Genomic DNA, 10,745 nt, shown 5'->3' on the forward strand with positions numbered 1-10,745 from the left:
TCAGAGCCTTTTGTTCTTCTTTTGCTTGCGTAAGCAAACGCAATTAAAAACGATGCGTTTTAAGTTTCCAGTCATCCACGTGTGACGACGTGATGGTAACTGGAAAATTTTTATATTTTTAATTATCATCCAAATAGTTTTATCTTTTAATTTTAAGAATCCTTTGGACACGGTATCTTCATTTATGTCAGTGTATGTTTTACAAAGCCGACATTATTACTGCTAATTTAATTATTTAAGTACTGGTATCAATTATTTGCGATACTAATACTATTACGTATGCAAACATGTAAATTCATCGTATTGACGGCAAAAGTTATTTCAAAGTACATATCAAAAGAGTATTTTATAATTTTGATATTTTCTTAGGATACACCAACCTCCACATGGTGTGAAACTGAACCTACACTTTTTAAATATAGTAAAAGGAAAAAAATTATAGTTAGATGTACAAATACGATCTAGATATAGTTACGTACAGCGATAATTCAATAAAATTTTAAATCAATACAGAGATTAGAGAAAGCGAAATGAATGATCAAAAGAAAAAGTCACCATTAGTCATCATTAGAATAAAATCTTAAGTATTTCGCTTTCCTTTGTAAAACAAATATGATCAACGTGCTTGCCCTATATAACGAACCACATCTTATTCTATATTTTTTTTGATCAAAATATGATTCTATTCATTCAAATAAAAAACATACAGAGAGAGGGATAAAGAATCCCATAGTTTAAAGAGATTGAAAGATTACAAGAATAAGCTTTCCCCAAAGCCATAAGCAAATACAAATATAAAGAGAACATCAAGCAAGGTTCCATGAGAGCTATGACACAAAGGTTAAGAAGCAATTGTAGGCATGTGGGATCATGGTTGCAGGATTGGACATCATCGAGGATCTCGAGAGATGACAGGTAGGTCACGGTCAAAAGACACAATACCGTTGATAGAAGAATCAGATCCAAGGAACTAGCTGAAGTGAGGCGCACCAGCAGACGTAGAACCAAGGTATGGATTTGGGGGTCAAAGACCCGGGAGGTGATGGAGGTGCGGGTACATGTTTGCTCACTAAAGATGAACCTGAAATAAGCAGCTAGAATCATCGTGGGGTGATTGTTAGTAGAGAAGCTTCTCAGACCATAACCACAGCCTCGACAAATTGAGTTTAGGACTAGTATGCCATGAAACTTCAGGAACTTAGGAGCATGGGATTTCAGAGTTGAAGCTAAAACCAGGAATCGCAGAGTATAAATGCAGAACCGTAACATAACAGGTGGAGCCTCTCTGCCATGGAAATGGTGATCAAGCCATCCACACAAGGTCTGTAGTCGGATCAACATTGGTGAAGAGAAGTCAGACCTGAGCTTCGAAGGAGATGATTGTTGCAAGGCAATGGAATCAGTAGAGTTTATCGGAGAAGAAGCTAAAAGCAGGTGCATAGAGTAAGTGTAGTGTCGTAGCAAACCAGGTGGATCCTTTCTGCCATGAAAATGGTGATCAAGAAAGCCACACAAGGTATGCATTCGACAGAACACGGGAACAAAACCAAATAGCCTGCGCTTCAGGAAAGGGTGTGGATGTTGGGAATTAAAGCGAACATTGTAATTCCAGATTTGGGGGCCAACAAACAATGTCGTGGGTTGAGCAGTCGCCAAAGTTCTAACATACTCAATGTACTTCCAAGACACACTAGCTAATTGGTTTCTCTGATGCAGTCTTCGAACATCGAGTATTACCAAGCAAGCTAAGAGCGGCCTATAGGATAACAGGGAGTTTGATAGAGAGAACCTGGTCCATTGGGGAATTGGCAAAACCATTGGGTCTGCAAAGCTCTCGAGGTGACACGTCTGTGAGGTGGGAGTCCAAAATCGGGGGCAAAACGCAGTTCTGGGAGATACTTCGTCAAGCAGCCACTCAAACGAAGGATCGGATGGTGTAGCTGAGGGAAGATCTTCAGAGGCGGAGCACACACCGGATCGAGAAATTGGGAGATCTAGGGACTTTGAAACCTTTGACGGTAGGCCTGGGCGAGGGTAGTTGAGGATGGGTTTCGCCGGACACCACATCCTTCGATATAAGAGCAGAGTCAGGTCTTCATCGTCTGGATCTGGGATGTTGGTCGGAGAGTTCAAAAGAGACATAAAAAGAAAATAAAAGGGGAAAAAAGAGTCACAAAAGGAGAATAGGGAGAACAGGAAGCAGCAGAGAAGCAACAGGAATGAGAGCACCCGACGCCGGCGAGCCGGAGCTCTACTGGCGTCGGGAAGAGATGGTGGTCGCGGCGCCTCAGTAATAGTGTCTGGAAGAGAATATTAGGGCGAACTCAGGTAAATTATACGTTTATTCTATATAACTATATCAATATGTAAAGCAAAAATATCTACGCTAAAAGCTTCATACAAATATTCGCAAACTATATCAGGGGATCAGGATGAATACTATTGAATATGATTAAAACTTATCCATGTACAATAGTTCAAGTAGATGCATATATAATTGAAAAGACATAACTATATATCATAGTTCCAGTATGTTTTGGAAAAGCATCTAGCTAGATTTAACATAATAGAATGATTTGTTGCGAAACTTTAAACATTTTCAGTAAACAACATGGTCGGAAATCAATCATGAAATGCCACCCACATCGATTTCAATATAGAAATAGTTTATTCATAAAGCCCTCTGAGTTTCAGAACGAGAACACACTACTAAGAATAAATTATCAATTTCTTAATCTTATTTTAGTTTTAGGAGATCAAACAAGATATGCATTGGACCCACTTTTTGTTTGGCTTAAAATCAATTAATTGCACGTTAATATATATATATAAATATCTGTATGGAAGTATATTATATAGTATTCTTCTACTGATGTCATGAATGACCCACTTTGTCTCTTCTTAACATATTCTCCACAGACAGTATATTTAATGACGAAAGCTTTTGATATACGGTGAATCTTGACCGTCCGATTAGATTCTGATACTTTCGAGGTTCGAATTCTCTTTCAAGATTCTCTCTAATAAGCGTGGAATCTTCAACAATATACAGCTAGGCCAGGCTAGGCTATGCTATATATAACTTGTAGGACTTTGCCTGTCTCCCTATTTGCTCTATTATAATAAAGTATACGACGTATCACGTATGATTGTGAAAATATCTACTTGATTGTTATAAAAATGTTGTGTAATATATAATGTTCGATACTGAAAGAGATATAAAAAATAAATAAACAAAGGTAGAACTGCACTAGCTAGACGACCAGAGAAACATATAGAGAACACACGAATCTGTTTATTATATATCTTCTTTTGACATGCGAGAACACACGAATCTAAATACGGAGTGATTGCATATTTTTAATTCACAAAGTAATTTCTCTAGTTAGAGATAAAGCAAATTAATAAAATACAGTACAAACTATCAATATGGTGTGCAAGAATGAAAATTGCATGAATTAAACATGTAGAAGTACGTACGTGGATGTTCGAACTGTAAATGCGATGATTTGTTTCCTGATCCTCTATAAATATGATTCTCTAGATATGATTCACTATGATTATATTATCGGTGACTCTTTTTAGGTGTGATTGAAACGCCTTATTAAAGAAAGAAGGATTACTGTATAATCATTCTAATCCACATATGTACCGGTGTACCAATACAAATTAAGTGAGGATATTTTTTTACCTTAAAAGTTATATAATCATAATCTCCTCCCGATTCCAAATTTTCTGACCATGACTTTTCCCCCCCATACATTTATGTTTGGAAAAAAGTGTATACTGATATATGTACTATATTGATATATTACTGATAAAACTATATTGATTTTAATTCAATTAGGTACTATTTAATTTGTTGTTATCGTGAATCACACCTAGAGAATCAGAAAACAATCTATAATACTGACAAAAAAATACTTATGAACAAATCTGAGAGTATAACTAATCAAGGCCCAATATAGTTAATGGAGTGGAAGCCTAGGCGCCCAACAATGTTCGAGAGGCCCAATATTTTTTTTCCTTAACGGAATTGCAAACTTCGGTACAAATACAATTATTTTGTTCGTTTTATATTTGTATTGTTGTTAGTCACTGTCTAGCGACATTACAAAAACACTGGATCATCTATATAGTTCAACTACATCGTAAACATGTAATTGATGATTCTGTCTCCATTGATTAATTTGTGAAATATTGAATTATAGCACCGACTTTTCGATCGGTCCTATAAAGGGCTAATTTCAATTATTATCACACTTCAATTTTATTTTTGTGAGATTATATATACATTAATTAATTAATTGAAATTAAATTATATATACATTTATTAATTAATTGAGATTATATATACATTTTTTTGTGATTATTATATGTTTATTTGACTAAATGAAACCTCACAGCCTAAAAATAAAAGGAAGAAAACAAGAACACATATATACTTGTGTAAAATAAAATAAATTCGGAAACTCGAGAGAGAGGGAAAAAAAGAAAAAAAGAGAAGAACAAAAAAAAAAACACTTCGTCAGAAAAAAGAGAGAGAGAGAGAGAGAGAGAGAGAGAGAGAGAGAGAGGACGACGAGACGAACAAACAAGAAAAAAGGAGAAAACTTTTGGGCATCGATGAAAAAAATGGAGATCGGAGAAGAATATCCTCCTCCATGACCCATTGACCTTTCAGGTTCTTCTTCTTCTTCTTCTCTTAGATCAAACGACATTAACACAATGAGGGGGCAAATGTATCTGATATGTAATGATGCTCGATGAAAGTTTCTGTTTTTATTTCTTTTTTGTATAGTGTTTATTTGAAACTCGTCTATGGTGTTGTGAATGATGTGCATTTGAATCTGATCGATTCGAGTGATCTGATCCATGGTTTTTTCTTTTCGTGGAATCTGAATCCTGTTTATATGACACGTCAAGTTTGTTGATTTCTTTCCAAACTCTTTATGTAAAATGTGATTTTGGTTACAGTAAGATCTATGATTCTATTGGATTCTGTAATGGTGAAACAATTTTGATCTGGACCCTTTTGTTTTTTTTTGGCTGATTGATTTTTACGAAAGGATCTGGATTGATGTGGATTCTTTTGATTTTTGGTTTCTGTGATGATTGCAGAAGAGTTGGGAAGTGAGGACTGATGTGTTCTGGTGGAGAAGGAAAACAATGGAGTTGTGGCAAAGCCGGTGTTGTCAGTTTACAGAAAGTTGGATCTCTTGTTCGAGATTTGAGCGAGCCTTGTCTTTCACAATCACGGTTACAGGTTGTTATAACTGTAAGCTCTTCTCCTTTTACTTTACCCCCTTTTTTTTCAATTCAGCATCTGTAATGTTTTCTTCAATCAATAGCTTATAATGTATTTGTATGACTATATAAGCTGGTCTGTTTATATGCACAGATCGGCAAAATGCTTAAGCCTGAGAAGTGGCAAGCGTCTTTTGATAGAAACGGAAGAGTTTCTGGTTTCCAAAAGGCGCTTAAACTAATTATTTTGGGGGTATGTTTTTTTTCTTCTGTAGAAGAATCCGTAGCAATTTCGGTTTGATACAGTGCTCTCTAATGTATGTATGATGTTGTTCTTTATTAGGGGATCGATCCGTCTATTAGAGCTGAAGTTTGGGAATTTCTCCTTGGTTGTTATGCATTGAGCAGTACCTCTGAGCACCGTGATCAACTCAGGGTAGCTCGAAGGTTAGATTGTTCGATTGTGTTAATATATTATCACAGCTTAGAGTGAATGAGAGAGAGAGTGGTATTAGCAAGTTAAGTTCAATCCAAAAAACTTATTTGGATTTTCACGCAGGAAGCGTTACAATGATTTGCTCAAGCAATGCCAGACGATGCATTCAAGTGTGGGAACTGGTTCACTTGCTTATGTTGTTGGGTCTAAAGTTATGGATATGCGGAAATCTTATAGAGATGAGTCAGTAAAGGTTGCTTCTACAGATGAAAGCAGAGATGAAGAAGCTTGTATAGATAATAATGATAATGCGAATACTGAGAATCATCACAGTGATCACAGTAATAATGGTACTGATACTTCTCATGTCCACAGAAGGGGAAGTTCTAGTGAGTCTGTTGATTTAGTAAGCGGAAGAGAGAGTCCAGAGAGCGTAGTATACAACACTTCCTCTTTTGTATCTGCTTCTAGTCCGTATGGCTTTGCTTCCCCTGACGGTTATTTTGACTTTCCTTCACTACCGGTTACAGATTTGTTTGGGAGGAATAGTTTAGATAAGATAGAGGTTTCTACGCCAGACAAGGATGCTTCTTTGAAAAGTGAATTGAGATCTGATGAAGAGGGAATGCACAATTTTCGAATTGATAAGAATGCTGATTTAGTTAGAGAACAACGTAGGTCCACGTCAGAGATCGAAGTGATGCAACCGGATTCTGTTGGACCATCGTCTTATACTGGTCGTAATACAGAGATAGTTAATGGCTTGAGAATATCAGATGCCCCTGAAATGGCATCAGTAAAGGAGACTCCCTCTCGTGTTGCAAATGTCACGGAAGAACGAGTGTCTGAATGGCTTTGGACATTGCATCGAATAGGTAGGAGTTATTCCTTGTATCATTTCTCGTGAGAACTTGCAAAAAAGCTTCCTTTTTCTGTCGTAGCTTGAATCATTTCATAGTTAAACTTTCTCGTTTCCACATTTGTTGATGTGGTAAGGACGAATAGCCACCTTGAGTTTTATGAGGATCCACGAAATATAGGAAGAATGTCTGATATCCTTGCGGTTTATGCTTGGGTTGATCCTGCAACCGGTTATTGCCAAGGTTTTCCATATATCTCTTAACTTTGATATCTTTTAGATATGTTGAATGAAAAATTAATAAGGTTTTATTGGTTTAGTATACTAATTCTCTCTGCTTGCAAACCTGTTGATAGGAATGAGCGATTTAGTCTCTCCTTTTGTGGTTCTGTTTGATGATAATGCCGATGCCTTTTGGTGCTTTGAAATGCTCATAAGAAGAACGGTAAATCCATAGTGATGTGCTTACTATGCTATACATATAGTTTTGTTCTGGCTTTAATTCGATCATGCATTGTGCTTTTGCTATGTGTCTATTTGTGTAGCGTGCAAATTTCCAAATGGAGGGACCAACTGGGGTGATGGATCAATTGCAGTCACTCTGGCACATATTGCAGATTACAGATAAAGATATATTTTCTCACTTATCGCGTATTGGTGCTGAAAGTCTTCATTTTGCCTTCCGGATGCTTTTAGTTCTGTTCCGACGTGAATTGTCTTTTAACGAAGCTCTCAGGATGTGGGAGGTTTGTAATTCTTCTGTTTGCTTCAAATACTGAGTCTTTTGTTCAGTCTCTGTTACTCATATTTATCTATGGGTTTGTCTTTGATGTAGATGATGTGGGCAGCTGATTATGATGAATCTGTTGCTGAAACTTTGGAGAATGATTGCTTGGAGCCTTTGGTGATTCAGCTTCCAAGAAAATCTGAAGCTGAGGTGAGTGAAGAAACCATAGAGGAGGGAAATGGTATTAGTACAAAGAGGGAAGCAACAATTTCAAAGAGTGGGCCAATTTCAAAGAGCAGTGGTTTGTTGTCGAGGAGCGGTTTGCTGCCGAAGAGTGGTCCGTTGCCAAAGACTGCTGGTCCCTTGTCTGATGAGGCTGAGATAAAGGCAGCATCATCCTCATATCACTTCTGTGGTCTGACAAGAAGTCTTTGGTCAAGGAATGATAGAACAACACATGTCCCTTGTGTAGTTTCATCCATCAAAAAAGGGGATGATGCTCTTCCTGTGTTTTGTGTGGCGGCGATTTTAATCATGAATCGACATAAGATAATGAAAGAAACTCGCTCGATCGATGACATGATACAGGTAGAAAGCTTGTTTCATTTGTATTTTGTTCTCCCTTCATGCTCAACTGATGAGATGCATCCATACTAATTCAGAAGATATCTTGCAGATCTTCAATGAGAAGGTTCTTGTATTCCGCGTGAGAAGATGCATACGCACAGCCATGAAACTTCGTAGGAAATACATGTACAAGGTTAGATATGTTGTACAAAGTAAGCTTCTGGTGCTGGATTATTCTATTCTCGCCATTAACTGTTGAACGCTTGTTAGAGTCAGGTAATCAAGACCAAGAGCCACACTCAATCTCAGAATCCCAACCAGGTTCAAATCCAGCATCAAACCCATATGGAGAGCCAAAGGCGGGAGGAGGTTCAGAGCCATGGTGAGAACCAGAGCCAAACACCAAGTTTACATCATAGTCCTGCTGCTCAGAATGGTGACTAGGCAGAACTTACCTATAACAGTTACATTAACATAAAACAAAAAAGATGAAGTAGAAGCTCACACAAGTAGGTCATCTTTGATTACGGATTACGAGGAAGGGATTTATGTTTGAAGATTCATGCTTTGATCTGTGTCGACAACTTTTTTGAGGTAACTGTTTTCCTTTTTTCCTGCAGATTCATGTAAACTCGGATCAAGAAAATATCAAAAAAGTCTTGGCTCTGCTGTTTTGTTGTTTATATGATAAAATTATAATCTTAATAATTGTTTTGCCTCTTCTTGAAGCCAGCAGGATGGAAGTAGCGAGATATTGAGAAGTTTGTTCAATTCAATCGCTTGGTACTTCACAAACTGAGAGTCTAAGACTCATAACCAAAGAGGTTAGACAAATAAAATCTCCTCTCTCTTTTGTGCGGGAACTATTTTGACTGCATACCCTTTATACTTATGTGAATATCAGAAGCAAACAAATTTTTACTCTTTAGAAACACAAAAAGAATCGATCTCCTTTAGCTATAGAGAGGCCTTTTTCACGGCGATTACAATGTAATAAAATGACAACAAATTTATATATCTGAAACATAAATATTTCAATATTTTTCCCTGTTGTTGTTTCCTGTTTATACCTTCTGTTTTTATTCGGCTTGTAAGCACAGAGATCAGAGAGAGACTGTGCTTTTTGTGTGTTAGTTTGTACGCCTGCAATCTCTTCGTATCTCACCTTCTGTTTTAGTTAACACATTTATCGCTCCCATCTTGCTCATCGAAAGAGCAAAGGATTTCCGAAAATCCTCAAAACTAGCTGCAAATTCCTCAGAGATTTGCTTTGTGTCATCATTGTAAAGCAGTTGTTGATCTACTTCAAGTACAGATTTGTTTGATAGAATTCTTGAGTAGTATGAGTTTGTGAAGCTGTGGTTTGAGCCTGAGTCCGGGTTTAGGTACACCAGCGGATCGGTTTGGCCTTTCCTCGTTCTTGGTGGACATTGCTTTGCCATTTCAGACAGGAAATACTTGTTCATAGTCGGGCTTGGTTTGCCGGTTTTGTTGTAATTGTAGAGACGATCAACGACATAGCTGCAATGTGTTCTCCCCATTGAATGTGATCCTGATTAGGGAGTAATTCAGTTTAAGCGATTCGATTCAAAACCAGACCAAAACTACCTTCTAAGTATGAACAGAGACCAAACCTATAGCCAACCAAGAACTTCACAAACCGAACCGGAACACAGGATAGGCAATCCTAAACATGTTAATCTTGACAACCCGGTCTAAAGATACTGGAAGGACCAAAAAAGGTGACTGACCTAGAAGTGTAGCCATGTCAAGGACACTCAAGCCTCTAGATTTGAAGTAATCCATGGCTTGGTCCCATGAGATGGATGGTGACGGTAAGTCCACGTTTTGCTTATCCGACGTCAAGCCATCTCTTCTGCCGGTGAACACAGGATAAGATGGTGCACCAGCCTGTAGGAAATCGTTTCTCTCAGCTGGTCAGTATCTATAATGATGATTCATGTATAGTATAGCTATTGGTAAAGAGGAAGAGAGATTACCAAATGTACAGCATCCCGAGTTGCAAGATTAAGAATGTCGGCGCAAGAGACAACACCGGGACATCTTTGTTCCAAGACTATTTTGATTTTGTCTATGATCACGAATCCTCCAAGTCCTCTGTTTTGTGGCGCCATTCTCTCTGAGTTCGGACCTTCTAGAAGAACCGATGCATCGCATCCCTATCATTATAGTGTCACACGCACATTTAGTTTGGTTATGTGAATATAGAAAAAAGATCAATGATTACATCTATATTATGAAATTTTTTTATATATCACAAGAAATATACAAAAATGTTATAAATTATAATATATATATCCTTAGGTTCATATGATATATATTTAAAATGGTAAGACAAGGATAAGAAGAAACGTACGGAGACGAAGCAGTCGGAGTAGAGGAGACGAAGGAGCTTAGGAGCAATGCTCTTATCCTTCTTGTAAAATATCTCAACTTGGTGCCTTATAAAGTTCTCGGCATTCTCGCAAGTGTTGTAAACTTTGTAGTAATGCCACGTCAGTTTCTGCATCGACGGTCCCATCACGGCCGCTTCTGTCGTCTCCGGGAAGAAACTGACGGCTCCAACCAACACAGCGGTGATGAAGATCTGATACATAGTCATCTCACTGTGAATCTGTTGAGTGTTGTTGAATAGGGAAGACAAAGAGGTGTGTTGTTGAGTACTAGTGAGGGTTTATATAAGGAGAGATTGATAGATTGTGAAGGCACTTGTGGGTTTTTGTCCACGTGACATATCTCACTACGATTGGGGTTCTTAATCATATAGTAAGGAATTTGGAAAAAGAAAAAAAAAAATTTAAGAAGTTGTGCTAGCATAATTATCGGATCTTTGTTGAGTTTTGTTTAGGTACCGTGCAAGCTAAGTCGCCAGCCCAATGTCGTCTCTA

General features: G+C 37.6%; 2 protein-coding genes across 6 annotated transcripts; one reads left to right on the forward strand and one right to left on the reverse strand.

Annotated features, from left to right (window-relative positions):
• Positions 4,565 to 8,876, forward strand: LOC104785008 (small G protein signaling modulator 1-like). Of its 5 annotated transcripts, none has more exons than XM_010510121.1 (12): positions 4,565 to 4,684; positions 5,122 to 5,278; positions 5,402 to 5,500; positions 5,591 to 5,694; positions 5,807 to 6,558; positions 6,664 to 6,786; positions 6,899 to 6,987; positions 7,088 to 7,288; positions 7,378 to 7,857; positions 7,946 to 8,029; positions 8,107 to 8,430; positions 8,566 to 8,876. In XM_010510121.1, exons 2-11 carry the CDS (start codon positions 5,144 to 5,146, stop codon positions 8,278 to 8,280), a joined length of 2,241 nt encoding a protein of 746 aa, XP_010508423.1. In that variant the 5' UTR covers positions 4,565 to 4,684; positions 5,122 to 5,143; the 3' UTR covers positions 8,281 to 8,430; positions 8,566 to 8,876. The 5 variants fall into 5 exon arrangements, with proteins under 5 accessions (XP_010508423.1, XP_019101205.1, XP_010508425.1 ...); XM_019245660.1 differs by having other exon boundaries at positions 8,570 to 8,876; XM_010510123.1 differs by having other exon boundaries at positions 8,573 to 8,876.
• LOC104785007 (probable peroxidase 26) lies at positions 8,944 to 10,481 on the reverse strand. The gene is made up of 4 exons (XM_010510120.1): positions 10,214 to 10,481; positions 9,837 to 10,016; positions 9,588 to 9,747; positions 8,944 to 9,388 (listed from the first exon to the last, which is right to left on the reverse strand). The coding sequence occupies exons 1-4, from the start codon at positions 10,457 to 10,459 to the stop codon at positions 8,967 to 8,969; spliced, it is 1,008 nt and encodes a 335-aa protein (XP_010508422.1). The 5' UTR covers positions 10,460 to 10,481; the 3' UTR covers positions 8,944 to 8,966.

This window comes from Camelina sativa, chromosome 5 (genome assembly GCF_000633955.1).
Source record: "Camelina sativa cultivar DH55 chromosome 5, Cs, whole genome shotgun sequence".
NCBI classification, from domain to species: Eukaryota; Viridiplantae; Streptophyta; class Magnoliopsida; order Brassicales; family Brassicaceae; genus Camelina; species Camelina sativa.